The sequence below is a fragment of the Equus quagga genome, chromosome 18 (genome assembly GCF_021613505.1).
Source record: "Equus quagga isolate Etosha38 chromosome 18, UCLA_HA_Equagga_1.0, whole genome shotgun sequence".
NCBI lineage: Eukaryota > Metazoa > Chordata > Mammalia > Perissodactyla > Equidae > Equus > Equus quagga.
Genome location: NC_060284.1, coordinates 33,616,901 through 33,641,515, shown reverse-complemented (window position 1 = coordinate 33,641,515; position 24,615 = coordinate 33,616,901). Strand labels below are relative to the sequence as shown.

General features: G+C 38.3%; 2 protein-coding genes across 3 annotated transcripts in view; one reads left to right on the top strand and one right to left on the bottom strand.

The window, feature by feature from the left end:
* TRMT13 (tRNA methyltransferase 13 homolog) overlaps positions 1-17,207 on the bottom strand; it is a 34,833-nt gene extending 17,626 nt beyond the window's left edge. Inside the window, exons 1-8 of the mRNA XM_046645381.1 lie at positions 16,954-17,207; positions 14,190-14,236; positions 14,035-14,101; positions 8,543-8,605; positions 8,285-8,354; positions 8,022-8,128; positions 7,502-7,669; positions 5,380-5,452 (exon numbers count right to left, since the gene is read on the bottom strand). Coding sequence (XP_046501337.1) covers positions 5,380-5,452; positions 7,502-7,669; positions 8,022-8,128; positions 8,285-8,354; positions 8,543-8,605; positions 14,035-14,101; positions 14,190-14,236; positions 16,954-17,100 — 742 coding nt within the window. The 5' untranslated portion in view covers positions 17,101-17,207. The remainder of the gene's footprint in view (positions 1-5,379; positions 5,453-7,501; positions 7,670-8,021; positions 8,129-8,284; positions 8,355-8,542; positions 8,606-14,034; positions 14,102-14,189; positions 14,237-16,953) is intronic.
* Positions 17,139-24,615, top strand: part of SASS6 (SAS-6 centriolar assembly protein) — a 44,125-nt gene continuing 36,648 nt past the window's right edge. For both annotated transcript variants that reach the window (XM_046645380.1, XM_046645379.1), the window contains exons 1-2: positions 17,139-17,507; positions 23,358-23,418. In XM_046645380.1, coding sequence (XP_046501336.1) covers positions 17,266-17,507; positions 23,358-23,418 — 303 coding nt within the window. In that variant the 5' untranslated portion in view covers positions 17,139-17,265. The remainder of the gene's footprint in view (positions 17,508-23,357; positions 23,419-24,615) is intronic.

Sequence of the window (24,615 nt, the reverse complement as noted above, 5' to 3'; positions counted from 1 at the left end):
CTTCAAAACGTACTACAAAGCCATAGGGATCAAAACAACATGGTACTGGTACAAAAACAGGCACACAGATCAATGGAACAGAACTGAAAGCCCAGAAATAAAATCATACATCTACGGACAGCTAATCTTCGACCAAGGTGCCAAGAACATACCATGGAGAAAAGATAGTCTGTTCAATAAATGGTGTTGGGAAAACTGGACAGCCACATGCAAAACAATGAAAGTGGACCATTATCTCACACCATACACAAAAATAAACTCAAAATGGATCAAAGACTTGAAGGTAAGTCCTGAAACCATAAAACTCCTAGAAGATAATATAGGTAGTACACTCTTTGACACTGAACTTTCAAGGATCTTTTTGAATACCATGTCTTCTCAGACAAGGAAAATAACAGAAAAAATAAACAAGTGGGAGTTCATCAGACTAATGAGCTTCTGTAAGGCAAAAGAAACTAGGATCAAAACCAAAAGACAACCCACCAACTGGGAGAAAATATTTGCAAATCATCTATCTGACAAGCAGTTAATCTCCATATATAAGGAACTCACACAACTGAACAACAAAACAACAAACAGCCTGATCAAAAAAATAGGCAGAGGATATGAACAGACATTTTTCCAAAGAAGATATACAGATGGCCAATAAACACATGAAAAGATGTTCAACATCACTAATCATCAGGGAAATGCAAATCAAAACTACACTACGATACTACCTTATGCCTGTTAAAGTAGCTATAATCACTAAGACTAAAAATAATAAACATTGGAGAGGGTGCGAAGAGACGGGAACCCTCATACACTGCTGGTGGGAATGCAAACTGGTGCAGTCACTATGGAAAACAGTATAGAGATTCCTCAAAAGACTAAAAATAGAACTACCATATGACCCAGCTATCCCACTACTGGGTATCTACCCAACCAACTTGAAATCAACAATCCAAAGTAACATATGTATCCCTATGTTCATTGCAGCACTATTCACAATAGCCAAGACATGGAAACTACCCAAGCGCCCACTGACTGATGATTGGATAAAGATGATGTGGTATATATATACAATAGAATACCAGTCAGCCTGAAAAAAAGACAAATTCATCCCATTTGCAACAACATTGAAAGACCTAGAGGGAATTATGCTTAGTGAAATAAGCCAGACTGAGAAAGACCAACACCAGATGATTTCACTCATATGTGAAATAAAAACAAGCACATGGACAAAGAAAACAGTTCAGTGGTTACCAGGGGAAGGGGTTGAGGGGTGGGCACAGGGGATGAAGGGGAGCACCTATGTGGTAACGGACAAGAAATAATGTACAACTGAAATTTCACAAAGATGTAAACTATTATGAACTCAAATAATAAAAAATTTTTTAAAAATTAATAAAAAGACATGGAAACTTCTACAAGTGACCAGCTCTTGAAATTCAAATAATTATTTTCATTTACAAAGAAACACACTTTCTTGGTTAAAAAAAAAAATGGTTAGAAGATCTGAGTAGGACATTTTTCCAAAGAAGACATATAGATGGCCAACAGGTACACGAAAAAATGCTCATCATCATTAATCATCAGGGAATGCAAATCAAAACCACAATGAGGGGCTGGCCCCGTGGCCGAGTGGTTGAGTTCACGCACTCCGCTGCAGGCTGCCCAGTGTTTCGTTGGTTCGAATCCTGGGTGTGGACATGGCACTGCTCGTCAAACCACGCTGAGGCGGCATCCCACATACCACAACTAGAAGGACCCACAACGAAGAATGTACAACTATGTACTGGGGGGCTTTGGGGAGAAAAATGAAAAAATGAAAAAAATCTTTAAAAAAAAAAAACCCAAAAACCACAATGAGATATCACGAACACCTGTTAGAATGGCTACTATCAATAAAACGAGAGATTACAAATGTTGGCGAGGATGCAGAGACAAAGGAACCTTTGTGCACTGCTGTGAGAATGTAAATTGTTGCAGCCACCATGGAAAACAGTATGGAGGCTCCTCAAAAAATCAAAATAGAACTACCATACTATCCAGCAATTTCAGTTCTGGGTATTTATTCAAAGAAAATGAAAATATTAACTTGAAAAGATATATATATGTACTCCCACGTTCATTACACATTATTTACAATGGCCCAGATATGAAAACAACCTAAGTGCCCATCAATAGATGAATGGATAAAGAAATTGTGATATATATACACGATAGAATATTATTCAGCCATAAAAATGAATGAAATCTTGGGGGGCTGGCCCCGTGGCCGAGTGGTTAAGTTCGCGCACTCTGCTGCAGGCGGCCCAGTGTTTCGTTAGTTCGAATCCTGGGCGCGAACATGGCACTGCTCATCAGACCACGCTGAGGCAGCGTCCCACATGCCACAACTAGAAGAACCCACAACGAAGAATACACAACTATGTACCGGGGGGCTTTGGGGAGAAAAAGGAAAAAATAAAATCTTTAAAAAAAAAAAAAAATGAATGAAATCTTGTCATTTGTGATAACCTGGATGGACCTTGAGGGCATTATGCTAAGTGAAATAAGCCAGACAGAGAAAGAAAAATACTGTATGATCTCTCTTATATGTGGAATCCGAAACAAAACAAAACAAAGCAAAACAAAACTAAGCTCATGGATACAAAGAAGAGATTGGTGGTTGCCAGAGGCGGGGGCCAGGGGGTGAGGAATGGGAAAAATGGGTGAAGGGGGTCAAAGGTAAAAAGAAAAAAAAAAGAAAAGCAAGGGAGTTGTGTCTCATAAACATTTTTTTCTTTGTAGCTTTCTCTGATGTGGATGATACCCCTAACATTTATGGAAAAAAAAAAAAAAGAATGCAAGGATATTTCACAGAAAGCTGATAATACTAGACTCAGTAAACCAGGATTTCTCATCCTTGGCATTATTCACTTTTTGGCTCAAATAATTCTTTGTTGTGGAGCTGTACTGTACCTTATAGGATATTTAGCAGGCCTCGGGTTTAGCAGGCTCCCTAGCCTCTATCCACTGGACGCCAGCAGCATGCCCACTGTTATGACAACCAAAAATGTCTCAGACATTACCAATGTCCCCTACGGGACAAAATTGCCTCCAGTTAAGAACCACTTCTATGAACTAAAGAGTCCACCAAGTGCCCAGTACAATGGATAAAAATATGACAACATCAAGGCACATTACTGGGAAACTTTAGAATACTGAGGACAAAGAAAATAGCCTATCCATTTCTAGAAAGAAAAAAGCAGCTCATGTACAAGGGATCAGGACTCAGAATGGCACTGAACTTTTAAAGAGAAACACCAGGGGAGTAATATTTTCAAAATCCTAAAGGAATATAATTTTCAACCTAGTAATAGAAATACCCAGCCAAATCAAGCATAAGGGTAAACAAAAGATATTTTTAGACCATGTAAGTTTCAAATTTATCTCTAATATATCGTTTCTCAGGAAGCTATAGGAGGAGATGCTCTGCCCAAAAGAGAGAGTGAATCAACAGGAAGATGTGGGATAAGATGTTTAAAAAGAAATTCCTACCCAGGAGAGTGAAGGGAATGCCCAGGATGAGAACTGAAGAGACTGTTAAGGATGACATTTGTGCCCAGAAACAGGGGCATCCAGTCTGGAACGGAACAGGTCTGTAGGATCCAAGAGAGATTTTTTTCAGGAAGATGGAAACTGATAGAATACTTGATTTATGTATTATGATAAGCACATTTTTAAAAGACCAAGTAAACAAAATTGTAAGTTAATTAACTCCACAAACAATAAAAAATTGCACAGGAAAAAAGATTCAGCTGTGGGGGAAAATGATGATTTAATCATTCAATACATATTAGGAAGATGAGGAATGGGCAGTGTATGTATTTGAAGTGGGGCAGGGGGTAGAAAATCTTCATCTTCCATGGGCAAAAAAAATCAATAAACTATGCTTGAAAAAACAAAAAGCAGTAATACAAGCCTATTGTTAGAGACTTTAGATAAATACAAAAATTGACCAATAAGAAATGAATGTTTGCCTCTGAAGAGAGATGTTGGGGACGGAACTGGCTGGTGCTGCTTATATAAGAACGTACAGTTGTGTTTGACTCTTAATCACACATATGTATAAACTTAATAAAAGCCAAAAAAAAGAGAAAAAGAAAAAACAAAGAAATATATGTCAGTAATATCTCAAGAAAGCTGGGAAAAAAAGAAGAAGAAAAGAGGAATGTTCACAGTGAACTCATTCAACAGATACTTCCTATCTTTTCTCTTCCCCTAAAATGAGTAAATTCCAATCCTGCAACAAAGAAAGAAAGAGAAGTGCTCTAAGTAAATACCCCCTTTTACCCATTTCAAAACTATCTTTAATTACTCTCAGTATATCATTAAATAAGTCTTTTGTTTTAAACATCAAGAAATAACTGAAGTACCGAAGTTAGGGATTACAATCCACATTTTCATTGGTGGCTATAATCTTGGGTAGGTCACTGTTTAGCACATGAGAGAGAGATTTTCCAAAATTAATGCAAATTCTAAAGGGCAGTATTGAACTGAATTGTAGATATTTGATCAATCCTTCTTTATTAATCTTTCTCTCTTATTTTGGTTTAAAAATATGGGATGGGATACATGGTGGGGACAGACGAAGAGTCATATAGAAACTATTCAAGAAAGTAGGCTATTTTCCAGGATGCTTAATACGAACTCAACACATGGCACATAAACTTGCTTAGGGTTTACAACTTCAGAAAAGTAATATATTCAGTTAAATAATTTTAAATACAGTGATTTACATATAAATTCTGGGTTGCTTCACAAGGCTGGATTAAAATTAGTGGATGGAAGAGGCTGCTAGGATATGTTTGCATTATTTTCATTTAAAATAATATGAAAAACTACAAAAAGGCACAGAAAGGGCACTAAAGAGTATGACTGAGGGATGTGTGTGTGTATGAAATGTGAGTTCCATAGATATGAGTTATTTTCTTTGGTACAATTTAAAACTCTAGGAAGTATCCTTTACATAATAGCTAGGCAGAGAACTGTCTCATTTCTTTAATAGTTTAGGTAAAAGTTATGCTAACTACAGGCAAAAGGTTAGTGTAAAACAGACTTAATAAGTTAAACAGGACAAAGAAGAAACATAAGCACATATTACCAAAACTTTTAAACTCTTCCCTAACATGACACTTCATTTCTAGTTGATACTAAAAAAACTGTTTTCTAAAGTTTCAACACTAATTCAACTTACATTTATCTAAATGTTAGATATAACATTCTATATTAAGATTAATTTTACTTTGTTTTCCTTGAAGCACTGTTCTGCATGTTTGAATTTCTAAGCAACTCTCAGAGTTTGAAACTTCTATGATTTCTAGTAGAGCAACCAAGAGTTACGTAACTTACTTAAACACAAGTGTTGAATATCAATTTGAAGTCTTTCAAACACTGAATTTTTCTTTCTGTGTTTGCCATCCACCTGAACAAATAGACCGTAAACATAACAATGACTTTTTACGTTAACAGTTTTATAAAAATAAAAAGATTTCTCTTTTTCAAAATTCAGAATAAGGTTTCCACCTTATTTTTTAGTATTTAAAAAACAGAATCATTAATATAACAATTTAAGATAGTATATTCTTTGATGAAAACTCCGAAATAACAATACCATTTTTATAAGGCTTAAAAATTTTATAAATTATTATGTATACATTATTTCCTTTATTTATATTTCCCTAATATACTATTTTTGGCTTGCTCCTCTTATTGTCCCTGAAAGATAATAACCTGTGGGATCTATATCCACGTGCCTCTGATTTATAAATCTACATGTGGCCCAGACTTCTCTGATGAGCATCAGACACATATACAACCGTGAAGTAGAAAGCTCTACTTCAACAGCAAAACTCATTCAGAACTGAACTCATTATTTTCCCCTCCAAACCTATTCTTCCTCTTCCTCCTTCTATATTCCTACTCTCAGAGCAGCACTTAGTCACATATGCCATAAAATATCTCTTTATGGCTCTGAAATAACTCTTTCTCTCTTATACTTAATGAATAACAAATCACCAAGTCTCACAGCTTCCAACATCTTAACATCTCTCATACTCTTCCCCTCCTCTCCATCCCACCACAATAGCCTTAGCTCTGGGCCATTTCTTACTTGAATTATTGGATAATAATTACCTTATTATTAATCTCCCTACTTCAACTTTCAGACTCTTCTGATATACCTTTAACGGTACTGCTAAGATGAACTTTTAAAAACCCCTTTTTACTTCACCAACTCTTACATACTTTCAATTTCCTCTCAGTTGTCATTTCCTCTGGGAAACCTTCTGTGACCTACAGTAGAATGAGGTCAGTCGGTGTTCTACCTTCATGCTCCCATAGTATCTGGTACTTACCATTATCATAAGACACTTAACGTACTGAATCAAAGTACTTATAAATCGGCCCCAATAGATGTAAGCTTCTTGAAGACTGGAACTAAATCTTGCTTTCACTCTCTCCCCAGCATGAAGCAAGATAAACTCCTTCCTTAGCATAAAATATGAGACGTTCCATGGTTTAGCCCTGTTCTCCTGTCTCATCACTGTTGAACTCTACTTTGCACCCAGAAATGTTTCCACATTGTTTCAGGGGTTTGGTTACACTGTTCTAGTTTCCCAGAATGCTTCTCAAATCCTCTTTCTAGCAAATACCAAATCACTTCTCAAGATACAGCTCAAGGACCACCTTTTCTGTGTAGCCATTTGCCATCCCTTACTTGCATTAAAACTTGTCACTTCCTTTGTTGAACCCATACTGTACTCTGTGCAGACGTTTTTTCAGATTTTAACACTTTTCTATAAATATTTATCTATGTGTCTGTCTCTCCTTCTTAAATATAAGTAATAGAGCACAGGGACTTGTTTTATTTGATAGATAATCCAATGTCTATCATGGTGCCTGGCGGTACGCTCAATAAACATTTACTGAATGAATAGTTACTAAGTACAGAGGCAGGTTAGCACCCAAGACTTTTAACTCCTAGCTTGAGTTTGGCTCTTTTCACATATTTTCTTGTCTCTAAAAACAATTTTAAGAACTCAGATCAACAGACTATCAAAATTTAGATTAAAAAATTTGCTTCCAGGGGCTAGCCCCGTGGCCGAGTGGTTAAGTTCACACGCTCCACTTCAGTGGCCCAGGGTTTCGCCAGTTTGGATCCTGGGCGCAGACATGGCACCACTCATCAGGCCATGCTAAGGCGGCATCCCACATGCCACAACTAGAAGGACCCACAACTACAAATATACAACCATGTACTGGGGGCTTTGGGGAAAAAAAGAAAAAAATAAAATCTTTAAAAAAATTTGCTTCCAGTTTTAAGTCATCAATACTATTAGAATAAAAAGCTATAATTAAGTAAACACACAAAAAATTCATTTTATTTAAGAGACATACTTCTGAGTATCTTTTTTCAAACAAGAAAAGTGAAAACAAAGTCTGGTTACTAATATACTACAATGGTGTCACTTACCTTGAATCTTGTGGTCACCTTTTCTACTAGGATGAAGTGAACTTTTTCAGCATCTTTTAAGGCAATATCAACCCAATGAGATAATTTTCCCTTTCCTGCTCCAAACTCAACAAAGCATCTTCTTGGACCAAGTAACTTTAATTTTTCAATGTTACCTAAAATAGAAGCCTGCAAACTTCACAAGATTATTTTATACACTAGAACAAACACATTTAGCTCTAATGGGAAAATAGTAAGGTAATTTCTATGTAAGGCAGCATGTTCACATTGATAATCTCTGTTTGGCTTTAAATTTTTTCTCTTGCTTTTAAATATTTAACACGAAGTACTCAGAACCATACCCATGCCAGAAATTTTTTATATATGTTTATACATTTTTTTTAAATGGAAAGATTCTATGCCCTGAAAGATAAACTAAGCAAAGTCTCATTAATAACTATATTCAGAAAGAACAGAACGTTAGTTTTTGACAAACAAACAAAAGGCCATTTTTAGTAGAGTTCCTATCACCTAAACATACCTGCTGTTTCAGGTGTTTGGTTGCAGAATCACCATTTTTAGGGTCATTAAGGGCATCATGCAATGCTGGATGGGACATAATTTGATCTTTAAGTGTAGAGTTCAAACCTGTGCCAAACATAAGCACAATAGCTTAAGCAACCAAACATGAAACCATAGGGCTCTCAACAGTGGTAGTAACATCTTTTAAACCACACTGGTGTCAACTCATAACCACCTAATTACTCCAAAAAAAATTTAACTTGTAACTTTAGGCAGACTTACCTTCACTTGCTTTTCTCAATTTCTTAATTAAATTTTCCAACTGCTCTTCAGAGAGAGAAGAAACTGGAACCTATTTACAAAAATGGGACATGAGAGCTCGTCTTGGAACTAACCATCACTGATAATATTGATTCTATAGGAAAATGCATTCTAAATTCAAAACAAATGATTTATTCCAAACAAAAATTGGAACACAGCTTATTCATGATATGGAGATAGCTCATAAATACCTTTTAAAATTAAATATTAAGTACTTACTAACTGTTCAGGTATTTCCGTCTCATCTTTTAAGCCTGCATTAATATCTTGAATAAAGAAGTCCTTAACAAAAAAAACACAAAACCATAACAATACTGTTATTAATTTGAAGAGCTCACAAAAATTAAGCTGAAAAACTGATCCTTCCCTTCTTCCCATACTCTGCACCCGCCATCCTCCCTTCTTCCCGTTCCTTTAATCATTAAATAATTATTGAGTACCTACTTAATTTGCTTTACATGCTGAGGATTCACCACAGCTGAGAACAGAACAGACAAAATCTCTGTGTTCAAGGATCTTATATTCTAGTAAGGTGATTATCTAAATAAATCTTTAGTCTAAAGAAATTCATTAGTAATTCTCATTAAAGTTTTTACCTGTCTACAACACAAACTGAGGACTGTGCCAGTTTTGTTTATGGTGTTAAAGCAAAAACGACACACGACACAGTACACACATGGCTTATTTATCAGACAGGCAGCATGACCAAAAACTGAGATAAAGTATACATATTAAAACAGTTTAGGTCTGATTTCTCCTATTTTAAAATGCTAATTAAAACTGCAAATAGAAGTGTCCTGTGACACTGTGTTGTTTAAACTGACACAGTGAGATCTTTCTAGTCCACCTTCAAAGACAGATTCTAGGTACAGGCCTAGATCAGCACTGTCCCAAAGAACTCCTGCAATGATGGAAATGTTCTCCATCTGCCCTGGCCAACACGGTAGGCGCCAGCCTTGAAATACAGTTAGTGTGAGTGACGAACTGGATTTTCAATTTTATTTCATTTAACTCAGATTTAAATAGTTACACATAGCTAGAGGCTACCATACTGGACCATGCAGATGTAGACAAATGAAATAGTACTATTTCTATAAATCCTGTTTTAAGAGTGAAAACAACTCCTGGGACATTATGAATAGTAATGGGCTTTTGTTATACAGATGGCAGAAAGGTAACATGTTGATTGTATGTCGCTACCTTTCTATATGGATAATAATGGAAAGAGGTGACTGAGAGGAATAAGTGAAGACTACGGGTATTATAATGCTTTGTTGGGTGTCTGGCAAAACTATAATAGGAAATTAGCAGTAACTATTATAATCTGATATTTAGTTTAACAAGGTTGCAAAGAATGCTCCAGGTAACTCGTGGACTAGATTTTTAAATGTGAAAACAATTTATATAGGAGAAACTTATCACCAACTTAGTTTTATTTGGTTTATAAAACTTTAAAAAACTCATGAAGAGTTGTACAAAGTAAAGCAAGAATGGTGATAAGACTTTACCTGGGTTCCAAGTTTCATATTCTACAGTGTTCTAAATAAATACTGCTTTGCATTTCTTTCCTCCATCTCATCATCCCACTGCTTTTCTCCCTTTCCTTTCCACTGTGTCCTGGTATGCAATGGAACCTGTGTAGCGGTATTTTATTTTTAATAAATTCACCTAGTCTCTCAAAGTTTTTCCAGAACACATATTCCACTTGCTAGCTTTAAATAAAACTTGGCACTCAGGTAAAGACGATAACTTCTATGCATACTTGAAAGTAAAGGCAAAATTTTCTTTTTGCTAAGGGGCTAAGTGGGGGTGGTCATCATTTTTCTTGTACACATCTTAAAATAAAAGTACTTTCTTTTAAGTTTATGCCATTCGGCCTAGTGCTTCTCAATTGGGATGCATGTGAAAATGTATGAGGATATTCAGTTGTGAAAATGTATGAGGATATTTAGTTGTGAAAATGTATGAGGATATTTAGTTGTCAAAATGAGTGAGAGATGCTATTGGGAGACAATTCTCCAGGAGTCTCTCAATTTTCTGCAAGTCTTACAAGCAGAGGCACTGACTACCTTTGTTCCAGACTATCTTTTCAAGGATGTTTGTATGCCAAGCAACCTTAGAAGACAGAAATAGTGTCTTCTAGAGTAGATGGCAGGCCTACTTATTGTACAGTATAATAAAGAAATGTCTACTTACGGAACAAAAGTCAGGCAGGTTTCCTTACCGCCCATTTTAAAAGATTTGTATTTCCTAAGCTTGTCTTCAGCTATGACACAAGATATGCAGAAACATGCAGTATCTGTCTAGGCCCCTCTGTGCTGACTCCACGGGCCTTGGGGAACAAGGGGAATTGATGCACACAAGAAGCTTATTAAGTAAACTCACTGCTTGCTTTGCAGTGAGTAATAAAGTCCCTGGTCTCCGACCTAGGAGTCTCATATCTTCTGCCAGCATCCATCAAACTGTGGCAGGATAACTTGGTAGCTTGAAAATAAGATTAACTTTTAGATCCTTCTACCTCTATTTTGTTCTTCGACATTTGCCATTTGGTGTTCAGAAGCCAGGAATGCTAAATACAGGGATGCTTTGAAATGCACAGGACAGGACTGTCCCACCCCAAATGCCAAAAATCCCCAATGGGAAATACCAGCAGTTAAATCATCTTCTAAATCTCCCAGTGGTTGTCAACTATCAATCTGTTGGTCATTATCCAACATACATTAGGGACTTTGACACCAAGCTGTTCTTTCTACTAGGTCCAGTCAATACGACCAGGTTTTCAAGCCACCCAACATAATAGTTCTGTTTGACCTTCTTAACTCTAATGACCTTCGCTCCACCTCAGCAAACTACTTCCATGGGCCCTCTAGACTGTGGCATTCCTGTGAACCATTTAACCTCTGAAATCTTAAACTCCATTAGCCCACTCTCTGACCATAACTTTGCACTATGCTAGCACAAAGTAAAGAGGTTCTCTTGCTGCTAATTATATTCTTCATCTTTTCAAGGCCTCTATTTACTTTTTCTCAGCTAATTTCTGGCTTCCCTTTCATGCCATCCACACTGGATACCCAGTATCATCATCATCATTATCTTCCCCAATCTGGTTCTTCTGTCACCCACCCTTACAAAACCTAAAGCCTGCACTAATATGACTTTTAACTCTCAACATCTGGCCTGAACACTGCTGAAGTAAAACCACCCAGTCATGTGGACGGCTGCCAGTTCAAATTCAACATCTCTGTCCTTGGTCTGACTCTCAAAGACGCCTAGCAATTACTCTTCATAACCCTAATTCTAAACTTTTACCTCTCTCCTCAATCTCCTACTGCACCATCATCTCCTTCAATCACCTTGTCTCTTCAACAAGAAAAGTGTAGTTATCGAATGACAACCTTCTCAATTAAATCCTTCTGTCAGCTCAAATTTGCCTGAACTGAGATCCATCTTTTACTCCCTGCCATTTATCTCAGTGGAAGAGCTATTTCTCTCCCTATTGTTCCCTATCTCTGGCTGCTTTCTGGAGAGCCTCACACCATCAATGATGCCCTCTTCTATTTCTAATTTCTTCCTCTCTACTGGTTTATTACTCTTAGTATATAAATAAAACTAAATTTTCTCCCATTTTAAAACACACTCCCTCTATCCTCCCTTCCTCTCTGACTGACATTCTGCCTATCAAGTTCCACCCATAGCCCAGTTTCTTGAAGAATAGTCTATGTTTGTGCTTTCTACTGCTTTATCTTCCATTTACTCACATATCATTCCAATCTCATTTCTGCCCACTCCACTCTATTAAATATGCATTTTGCTGAAGTCTTTGATCTTTAACAATCACCATGTGGCCAAACCAATGGATTCTTTTCTGTCTTTACCTTACTTGATTCCTCTGTGGTGTCAGACAGTGTTGAACACTATTTTCCTTTTGAAATTCTCCTTCCCCTGGCTTCTGATATACTATGCTTCTCTGGTTTTTCTCTTTCCTACCTCTCCAGCTACCCCTTCCTAATATTTTTCTATGGTTCCTGTTAGTAGCTCATCCTTTAATGTCAAGGTCACCTTGAATTCTGTCCTTGGTCTCATGCTCTACTTCCTGGCTACCTCTCATCTTCTACTCAGCTCTCCCCTTGTACTCTATACTCCAGTCACGTGAAATCCCCAGTCTCACACAAAGCTATCTACTCTCTCACTTCTAGGCCCTCACACATGTTTTCTTCCTCATCTGGCTGATTCTCCTTAGACCTTTAGGTCTCATGATACTCCTTCAGAGAAGCCTCCCCATCTTTCTAACCCCCTATATTCTTTCAAAAGAGGGTTAGGCTCTCCTCCTTTATTCTTCCATAGTCCTGTGTACTAATACAATTTTAACACACGTAATATTGCATTTTCTGTCTCTCTTGCTAGATTGTAATGTTCTTCTAGGTAGGGTGCTTGGTACAACATCTGGCATAAGTGGTTAATTAATATCTATTGGATAAACAAGTTTCTTTTTCCCCCTCTAATCTCTTACTCTGGGTAACTTAAAAGTCCAAAGCCGCCCCTATGACCTGTATGTAGTTGACTTCCAAATCTTGATTACTGGCCCCACCTCTCTACTGAGTTTCAGACTCATATATCCAATTCCGAATTTCCAATCAGTTGCCAAGTTTCATTGATTCGGCTATCTAAATAAATCTCGCATTTATCCCCACCCTCGCCATCCTCTTTTTTTTTTCTTTTTGAGGAAGGTTAGCCCTGAGCCAACATCTGCTACCAATCCTCCTCTTTTTGCTGAGGAAGGCTGGCCCTGAGCTAAAATCCGTGCCCATCTTCCTCTACTTTACATGTGGGACACCTACTACAGCATGGCTTGCCAAGAAGTGCCATGTCCGCATCCAGGATCCGAACCAGTGAACTCCGGGCCGCCAAAGCGGAATGTGAGCACTTAACCGCTGCGCCACCGGGCCAGCCCCCATCCTCTCTAATTCAGGCGTTTATCACGTTCCATCCGGAATTCAGCAATAGCGCCCTAACTAGGCCTCCTGATTCTAAGCTATCCTCCCACACTGCTCTAAGAGAAAGTTGTCTAAGAGGTCAATTTGACCACACTATTCCCTAGCTTACAATTTTCCAGTGGTTCTCCCCTATCTTTCAGAATAGAGCTCAAGTTCCTTGAAAGCCTCAAGTAGTTTCAGTTTCTGTTTTCGCACATTCAGTTCTTTCTGCCTAGGACTCTTCTTCCTTTTCTTTGCCAAATCAAGACTCAGCTCAAGCCTTATTCCCTCTGGGAAGCCTTTGTTGACTCCCTGGATTTAATTCTAACTTTTACATAACATGTGTTTGTAACACATGTGTACTTTCTTCTTTCATTGACCTTATTAAATATTACTCATTATTTACAAATTTACTTACCAACTCAAATAAGATCCTTGAAGGCTGGGATCGTATTTTATTGAAATAAATTTAGTAGGCACTAAGTAAATATTTTTGAATAAATAAGGTATGAAAGCATTCTCTGAACAACACTCTTGTTCCATAAAATTCTATTACCTGAATTAAGACTATAAATGGATTCACAGTCTGATGTCCTATGTACACTCAAACGCATTTACCATACTCAAGCCTTCTGAGGCAAGAGCCTTGTTAAATATCTACATTTGAAATCTACTAAGTATATATAAACATTACATTCTATACATATCACCATTCACTTTTACTCATCAAACACTTACAGGTTTTGGCTTCTCTCTTGAGTTACATTTTTTCAAATGCTTTGCTAGTTGATCTTCATATACTGTGCTAAATTCAAGGAGAAAATTATTTAAAATGAGACTTGTGACAATTACTGTTTCCAGCACAGAAAAACCCTTATCTGACCCATACTTACTGTTTTGGATCTAAAGGACAGAGGATTCTTTTCCGAGCATTTTCTTCCTAATAAAGAAAAAGGATATAATTATTTAAATAAAATATCAAGTTTTTTGCTTAGATATTAGATATAACTTCAGTGTGCTTATGCATTCCCAAAACAAAGTAAGGAAATCTTAAGAGGACATTAATAAAACATCGGCAAAATCAGGTCATAGAGTTTAAGAACAAAAATCTCCAATGTAGCTGGTTTAGGAATATATGAGCAAATACTGCTTTGGACAACAAAGGTCTATAGCTTCAAACAGGTTACAGAGAAGGCCTAAATATGGAATTTTTAATCTATGATAGCATTGACTGTAACATGCACTATTTTAGGCATCACTAAGAAAGAAAAAATGCTGTCAATTTACATAATGACATATCACTGATTTTAAGGTGCACTCTGATTTCAGAGATGTTAAAATGTGGGGAAAAACGTGTCTCAGAGACAATAAAATATGGCATTTTAACTATTTGGTATGTGGTCATATTCTACAGGCTTTGCAACTTTTCAGTATAGCAGAATTACATCCTGTTCGTTTCTAAGCTATATGGATTTAACTATACACACTAACAGAAAAAGGAAAATTAATAGTGCTGGCAATTCTACCCAACATTCATATGAATCTGTATCTAACAGGATAGTATAATAGTTAAGGTCATATCCAGGTCATACACATACACACATACACAGGTCAGCCAGATGGCTTAGGTATGATTCCCAGCTCTCTCTATCAGCTTCTAACTCTATGACCTGAGGTAGGCTTATGCCTCAGCTGAAAGATGAGAACAGTATGTCTTACCTCCTAAGGTTTGTGAAAATTAAGTGAGCTAAGAGCACAGAGCTGGCCATATAGTAAACGCCAAGTATTCAGTGTTATTAACAACTCTTTTTTCAGTTTATTTCGGTTCTGATCTGCCTCCTAGCATACCCATGAAACTATATACACTGAATTTCATGGGAAAGCTAAGAGATTTTGCAGCGTTTTTGAAAACACCATACATTATTCTTCATTTGCTGACTTTAAAATCTAACCTGGGTGAAAGAGAAGACTCTATTCTAATCCCCCAAAGTCTAACCATAGAGTGAGGGGAAAAAACACTCTTAAAATTTATTATTTGGGTTTAGAAACAGGGTTTCTCAACCCTGGAACTACTGATACTCTGGCCAGATAATTCTTTTTTGTGGGGAACAGTTCTGTGTATTGCAGGAGGGTTAGCAGCATCTCTGGCCTCTACACACTAGATGCCAGGAACACTTCTCAGTTGTGACAACCAAAATGTCTTAGACATTGCCAAGTGTTTCCTGGGGGTAAAAATCACCCCCCAGTTGAGAACCACTGGGTAAAAATGAGTACGAGTGGTCTCAGCTATATATGACACACAAAAAAGGAATGGAAACATAACACTTAATTATATCATAAATTACAGACTCAGTAGGATGCCCACAATTGAAAACCAAATTGTAGTTGTGTGAAGTGTTTCCAGTTGGCATTTTGCAGTATTCCTTCAAGGGACTAAGAACAACATGTCATTCCTCTCCAAGAATATCAATCAGCTTGTAAAGATCTATTCATATTCTACTACTGTCACCATCCGCAGTCACCTTCCAGATGTCTGGTTAAGGTGCAGTCTAAGATCTTATAACACAAAGGGAACAAAATCATTCTCCTATCATAAATCCCCTTCTTCAATCAAGGGATGTTTCCGGTCCCCTTAAAACCAGCTGACACAACTGTGAGTGTACTTCAGAGAGTTCTCACCATGAGTCACAAGTCTCCCACATTCCACAACAAGAATATGCCTGTTTCAGCATCCTTCACTCTAGGCAAATATCAGTCAAATAAAATAGGAAGTAGAGCTATGGCTATGATGGACAGTAGCAAATGAAGGAACTCTGGGCTGATCTGTACTGGATATTACCTAGAAGGATAAGCTATCTGACGAACATGGAAAAATAGCAATACTCTTCATTCAGAACGCATGAATAATACTGCCCAGTCAGAAGGCATGAAACCAGATGCTTGCCTATTTGGCTTAAGCTTTCCAAAATGTATTAGACATGCTCCTTTTCTATAAGCATTCTGCTCCCCTTGTTATTTTTATTTTTTTATCATATATATCCCCAAAATAGACATATACAAAAATATATATTCTTTGACAGTACAATTACATGTATAACTGTGTCATCGAACAAAATTGTACGTTTTCTGTTCTCAATTTTAAAAGGAGAGTCATTTCTTACATGTTTTTAAATCTTCCCTTCTCCTTTCCAGCAAAGTAGTTGTAAGTCGCTTTCAAAAGATTGTACGTCTAAATAAATCTTTAAAAAAGTTTCTCTCAACTGCATTCATGAGAAACGATTACCATTCACGAAACAATTAGAACACAATTAGTGAAGCCTTGGGATCTTTGATGACTATTCTTCCTAAACTACTACTTCCCATCAGGAAGGCGGAGAATGGGCGGAGTGTAAGAAGCTGTAGTTTAGAGCGAAACTGAAATCCGGCGTTGCCATGAGTTAGGACCAAGATAAGCAGGTCACTGCTGTCGCTTTACTTAGTAAAAGAAAACACTGCACTTCTCTAGGGTTCATCATCGCTCCCCAGGAAGGGCAGGACTGCGTTGATTAAAGCAAAAGCTAAAAAATCAGGGGACAGAAGCAGAAATCCGTCAGAGAGGGGAGGTACGGGACCAGGAAACTTATTTCTGACTCTCGAGAGGGTAGGGCGATACCAGACCTCCGCGGCTCCAGCGTGTTCACCACAGAACCTCTTCCCTGCTGCCACCACCATCCTGCAGAACCGCTTCTTCTTTTCCACATAGTAACCGCATCGACCCTCAGCTGGAAAGCCAGTCGCGTGCGGCGTCGGCGCAGAAGCCGCCATAAGTCAGGACTCGCTTCGGGTGTTGCAAGCATCGGGCGAACAGAGGAAAAGTTGTCAGCTTCCCTCGAGTCCTCTTCCCTTAACAAATATGGCTGCCTCGAGTACCGCCACGTAGGTTAATACCCGGAACTATCGTCTCATCCTGCGCAAAACCGGAAGAGACGGATGGTGGCTGGCGAGGTCCAAACCTCCCCCGTCTTCCCACCGCTTCTCTTTCCCCGCCTCCTCCGCGGAAGCCGAGCGCCAAACTCAAACTTTAGCAAGCCCCGGACGCCTTTCAGGCGAGAACCGCGGGCCGGGCCTGTGGACTTTTCCGTACACCGGCTGGGGGAGCGGGCCACCATGAGCCAGGTTCTGTTCCAGGAACTAGTCCCGCTGCAGGTGAAATGCAAAGACTGCGAGGAGAGGTGAGGTCCGCGTTACCGGGTGCCAGCGGGTGGCGGTTGGGGTCGGGCCAAGGGGGAAAGATGGCGGCTCTGGCCTGCGGCTGGGTGTCCGGCCAGCCTCCCCGGACGCGGAGAGGGACCCGGCTGGAACCTAATGGTCACCGCTCTCCCCGAGGCGACCGTTGCTGAGGGCACGAAAAAAGGGCGTGAGGAAATGGGAAGCCGACCCGCGTCAAGTTAATATCAAACAATCTTACATCTGAACGGAATCGTGGAGATTATAGCCCTACTGTCTCCTGGCGGATAAGAACTCTGGTCCAGAGAAGTTAAATAATGTCCGCCAGGGCTCACAGCGACTTCACGGCAGCGCCGGCTCCGGAGCTCAGGCCTTGGCTCTCAGCCTTTTTTTCGCTCTCCTTTGAATTATATTGGAAGTAAATTTAAGCTTCAGCTTAAAAAAAAAATTCAATTTCATGGTGTATTGCCTCTTCTCATTAGTTACTAAATAAAATAAATTACGTTTAGTCGACCGAAAACAATAGGGGAAAACCAGAGCTTTTATTCATTCATTTATTTATTCAGCAAATATTGCCAACTTGCAAAACACCTTGCTGGGCACTGGGGATACAGTGGTCAGCAAAAACAGTTCTTGTCTTCGTGGAGTTTACGGTCCCGCGGGGCAGGAAATAAAGGCCAGTCTCACAGATAAATGCAAAATTAGCAGTTTCACTGAGGAGGTGGTGGTATTGGGGCTTAAGTAGAGAGATTGACTAGAAGTCAAGAGATTTCAATTTGGTCTTAGTTTCACCTCTCATTAGCTGTCTCTGAACTTCTCTGACCCTTAAGTTGCCTCATTTGTGAAACTGATATAACATGCCTACTGCCCACGATTGTTATGAGGGTCAAGTGTGAAAATGTACATGAAAACGAAACAGTGTGGTAAGTGACATATAAAAAATGAAGACTGACTTACTGAGTTGCCTGTATTGTGAAACTAGCGTATAGTTCAGAATTAGGTCCAAAAGCCATTGGCAAGCCAGGCACGGAGAGGGTACCAGAACCAGCAGCCGCATATGGAGACCTGTAGGTTATTTCAGTTGGTCATTCTTTTTTTGCCGCCCAATATGGGAGCCATATATGGTTATTGAATATTTGAAATGGAGCTAATCCGAACTGATGTGCCATAAGAGTAACATGCACATTGGATTTTGGAGACCTACTATGAAAAAAAGGAATGTAAAATATCTCAATAATTTTTATATTGATTATATGTCAAGATGACAATGTTTTGGATATGTTGGGTGAAATAAAATACTAAAGTTAATTTACATGTTCTAATTTTTTTAATGTGGCTTCTGGAAAATTCAAAACTATATACATGGTGGGGCTGCCGGTGGCGCAGCGGTTAAGTGCTCATGTTCTGCTTCGGTGGCCCAGGGTTCACTGGTTCGGATCCCAGGTGCAGCCATGGCACCCACTTGGCAAGCCATGCTGTGGTAGGTGTCCCACATATAAAGTAGAGGAAGATGGGCACAGATGTTAGCTCAGGGCCAATCTTCCTCAGCAAAAAGAGGAGGATTGGCAGTGGATGTTAGCTCAGGGCTAATCTTCCTCAAAAAAAAAAGACCAAACTTTATACTTGGGTCATATTTGTGGCCGCCATTGTATTTGTTTTGGACAGCATTGTTCTAGAATGATTATAGAAAGATACAAGAAAGGGGGAAGGGCCAGCCCGCTGGTGTAATGGCTGAGCTCACGCGCTCTGCTTCAGTGGTCCTGCTTCGCCAGTTCGGATCCCAGCGGCAGACCTAACGCCAATTGTCAAGCATTCTGTGGCGGCCTTCCAAATAAGACAGAGGAAGACTGGCACAGATTGTTAGCTCAGGGACAATCTTCCTGGCCAAAATAAAGAAGGAGGGGTGCAAAATTTCTCATTCCAATATTGAAACTCCTAGCTCTTCTCCATCTCATTACATTGTCATCACAGTTATCTGCTTAAAACACAATTCAACCTTTTCACTACTCCTTTTTAGAAACCTTTCATATATTCCTATCACCTATAGCAGGGGTCAGCAAACTAGAGCCCATAGGCCAGAAGGCATACTGCCTGTTTTTGTAAATAAAGTTTTGTTGGAACACAGCCATTCTTATTAGTTTAACAATTGTCTATGGCTGCTTTTGTGCTGCAAGGGCAGAGGTGAGTAATTATGATAGAGACCTTATGACCTGCAGAGCCTAAGATATTTCCTATCTGGCCCTTTAGAAAAAGTGTGCAGACCCCCCTGATCTATAGGAAAAACAATCTAGATTCTTCAGTTAAGTATTCAAGGTCAGTTGAGCTCAACAAATAGTATGAATGCCCACTATGTACCAGGAACTGTCCTAGGTGCTGAGAATATAAAGCTCCCTCCCTCCTCCGCCCAAAAAATTTTCATTCTGGCCTTCATGGAACTCACACTTTAATAGGAAACACAAAAATATTTTCCTTGGAGGGGCAGCATAGCAGAAGTTAAGATAAGAGTTCAGGCTCTGGAGCTAGATTGTCTGAGTTTAAATCTCACTTCTGCCGGTTATTGACTGATTTTGTACAATTTTTTTTACTTCTCTATGCCTCCTCTTTAAACTGATGATAATAGAAGTACTTGCCTCATGGGATTATTATGAGCATGAAATGATTTAATACACATAAAGTGCTTAGCACAGTGCCTGGAGCATAATAAGCATTCACTAAACATTAGCTATTATTAAAGTGTGATGAATTCATGAAGTAATATAAATGTACTAAAGTCCTAGAAAAGAAAGAAATTCAGTTGAAGACTGAACTCTGTCTAGAAGAAAGTCTTGCAAAATTTTCGAGTCATGTTGTGACACCAACCTGCTTTTTCGTTTTTGTTTCCTAACCTCCCTCCTCTCCCCAATATATTAGTCACAAGACTACCTGTTATCCTGTGAATGTACCTGATACTCTCTGAATACAATACCTTTACTCCTTCTCTTCCCTCTGTCTCAAATTCTTTTGCTTTCCTAGCCTTCAAGGTCTATTTTAAATCCCTTCACTATAAGAACCTTTTCAGAGTTGCCCAAGTTGAAATTGCCGCTTGTCATTTATTAAATAGCATGCTGTAAGTGAAAAATCTCAGTTCTAATTTGGGCTCTGCAGTGTGACCTTAAGCAAGTTTGTAACTCTGTGTGTCTCAGATTCTTCCCTTGTACCAGAGAGATAATATTTACTTAACGAGATTAGTGTCGTTAAATAAGATGTGTGTAAAGTGCCTGTCAGGTACTCAGATACTCAGGAAGTGTTAGTAACCCTTCCCTGCCCTCTCTTGAAGGCCTAAAATATAATCAGAAGCAAATCTGAGGTAAAGTCATTTAATCTGATCTCAATGTAAGGACATAGAGCATGTTTATTTCTGTTTGTATCCCTAGCACCCAGCACGGTACCTGGCTTAGAGTAGCTTTGATTTGTTTGAATTGAGTTTAAGGTTATAGCTACTAGGTGGCAGAGGTGGGCTAGAATCCAGTTCTGCTAATGCCAAATCTAACTTACAGGAAGGATGTTATGTAGATTTATACATTGTTCAGAGTGTGACAGTTATTTTGAGAAATAGCATTTTTTGGGTTTTTATTGATTTGTTTTATATTGTTCCTATGACATTAACCATTACAATGGAGAAAATAAGATTTGTGGTTTCAGATAGTATATCCTATGAAAGCTCAGATTTTTCTACAAGATATTTCCAGGGGGCAGTGTTTGAAGTAAACATGGAGGATAGTTTTAATCTATGGGCCTCTCCTCCTTTGTTCTTCCAACACCTAATGTGTATAGGCATTTGGAATACTGTAACAACATCATTAATATGATTATAAAATTATCATATTAATGTAACATCCAGTATTATATAAAGAACACTTTATTAAATGGATACATCTTGATTTTTTTTTTTTTACAAATTTGTCAAATATGACAGGACTGTTAAATGTGTAGATCACCATAAAAAATTAGTCATCAACTGCAGTGTCATACCACTATGGCAGTATGTACTAGAAAAAACTTCCAAAAGATGAAAACCAAACATAATGACATTACAGGCCTGAGAAGGCCCTCACAAACCTAACTCAATTGAAATTAGGAAATTGGAAGTTTTTACCCCCAAGAACACTTAATTTAAGTGGAATTGGAGTAGGAATCTAATCTGTTTCGCAAAGATCGCTCTAGATACTAGAAAATTAGAAACAAATTCTCTTGTTTCGTTTTGTTTTTTCTGAGGAAGATTAGCCCTGAGCTAACATCTGTTGCTAATCTTTCTCTGTTTTTTTTTTTTGGCTTGAGGAAGATTAGCCCTGAGCTAACATCTGTGCCAGTCTTCCTCCACTCTATATGTGGGTCACCGCCTCAGCACAGCTGACGAGTGGTATGTAGGTCTGTGTCTGGGATCTGAGCCCATGAACCTGGGCTGCCAAAGCGGAGCACACTGAACTGAACCACTATGCCGTGGAGCCAGCCCCAAATTCTCTTGTTTCAAAGATAATTCGTCCTATCTTTGCGGTCTTCACTAGTGTTGCTTGTTCATTTTCAGATAACTAATACGAGTTATGGTAACCTCATCGTATGAACTAAGATTTAGCATCTAATCATATGTTCAATAGGAAATTTAACTAAAATCATATGTTTTAAACCAGTATAAAATTGCAGGTCAGAGCATAAAAAAATTCAAACAGTTGAATCTAGCCTTGGTCAACTATTACCAAGTTTTTTCCATCAACACTCAGTTGCTATGTCTATACTTTTTACTTCTGCAGTGGATAAGTAGTAGAATGTGGGAAAGATTTAAAACACATCTTTAGAAGAATAACTTAAAATTGAATAAATTCTATTTGTGAGTTTACTTTCTTTCTCTGTACATCAGGGAAACACCATTGGTATTTAATTCTAGTAGGATAGTTTGAGAACCACTTCTACAGAGATGTCTTTTCACCAGTTTTTCCCTTTATTTCCTGAATTATTTAAACATTTTGCTTAATTTGATTAGTGTTTATGGATACCTTTATTTTAATTTAATTGAATTTATTTTAAAGACGGGCCCTGAGCTAACATGTTTACCACTCTTCCTCTATTTATATCTGGGGTGCCGCCTCAGCATGGCCTGATGAGCAGTGCTAGGTCCTCACCCAGGATCTGAACTGGCGAAAGCCTGGGCTGCCGAAGCGGAGTGTGTGAACTTAACCACTCAACCACGCGCTGGACCCTATGAGCACCTTTATTTATATTCCTCTGTCCAATACTGGGTTCTCTATGATGCAGATAGAATATGGAAAGCTATGGTTTCTTCCTTTTAGGGTTTGGGGTTACTCTAGGATTGGATAGATGATAATAAACTTGTTGACAGTAGTTCTGTGGATGTATTGCATAGCGAGTGTATTTAGCACATTTTAAGTTTTTACTTAAATTACTTGACACTTTAAGTTTTTCAAATGGAATCTCTCATACATCAATTTGATCATTTGAATTGGTAATTTTTTTAATGTGAAAAGTTGTTATTAAAGTGATGGATTGTCTTTTAATAGATGCTACTTTAGAATCAGGGCAGCACTAGGCATTCCACATCATTTATATCATTTAGTCCTCACAATAACCCCATTGTACAGGAGAGAAAAATTGAGCCTCAGGTTAAAAACTTGTTCACTTGCTAGTGGAAGAATAAGAACTTAAACTTTGAATCCAGTGTGCTTTCTAAACATGTTTGTAAGTTAGGGAACACCTGTGGAATATCTTGTAGCTCAAGACCCAAAACTGCAGCTAATACAAATGACAGTGATAACTCATTTCATGTGAATGTTATTGACAGTTGGGTGTATCTTTCTATACAGGAGAGTAAGTGTTAGAGTGAGCGTTGAACTACAATCAGTTTCTAATCCAGTTCACAGAAAGGTTGGTATTTATTTTGTTTTTGAAATATGATTTCTGTACATTATAGATAATTATTTTTATTCTTTAAGAATGTGAGATCTTTTGTTATACCCGTTTTGCTTTTTAATTTGGGGCCATTTTGTAACTTGCAAATCTGGGGTGGTAGAATCTACCGAGACCACTGAGAGATTATTCTACCATATATTTCTAAAGTATAGGGGAAGAATTGAGGGTTGGGGAAACAGTCTCCTTAGGTTTGCCCAATGCATTCGTAAGTTGGTAAAATATATATTGCTACTCTATAGAATTGGCATTTCATGGTGTAAATGTGAGAATGGAATGAATTGAAGCACTGCAGGGAGATATTCTTGAACTTTTATTTTGTCTTTTGAAGAGAGGTATTTAGAGCGTCAGTCCTATATGATCTTCAGAAGTATGAGTCATTAACAGAGATGGGGATATAGAATAGACAGCTAAGAAATACGGCATCTGTTTTCTCTGTGTCGTAGCTTTCCCTAAACATATTCAGGGATCTAGTAGTAGTAGTAGCGGCTTCAGTTTTTTATAGCATCTTGTAGTAGATTTCAAGAAGTGCTTAAATAGAAGCTGCTTTAACAACAGGGTGTTCTGAAATACCTAGATTGCTAACTTTCCAGGGTAGAGATTATATACTATACTTCTTACGTGTTATTCCATATGCCTGCTGTACCTCTTCATTTTCTAGCTCTACTTGTGAGTCATTTAGATTTGTCTAGGACTCTAGCAGTTCCTCAGTAACCACGAGTAGATTTTGTTTCAAGGTGGAAGCGTGTTCTTAACTGGAATGCCTGTTTCTTTATTAGTCCTCCATCATCTTGTGCTGTGGCTTAACACCAGTGTTCTCTGAAGGATGTGATTTCTCTGTATTTTCTGTCAGCTTTAGCTGCTGTGATGATTTACTATGCTGTAAATTTAACTACCTGGAAAGTGGTCTTTATGAAAGGTATTCGCTTCATTTGAAACTGAAAGCAGATGGGGTTCCATGTCAGTGACCACCTGGAGTAGGAGAGAATAGGCTCTTAGGAAGAAGCCCTGGCAACATGTCACCTGATACCCCTGTCCTCTGCCTGAGAGAGAAATGCTTCTTTCTTTTCTAGAGTGCATGATGGTTTGTCATTTCTGCTCATGTATTTGCCACTTTTGAAATATGAGACAATTAACTTGAGGGAAACTGAAAAT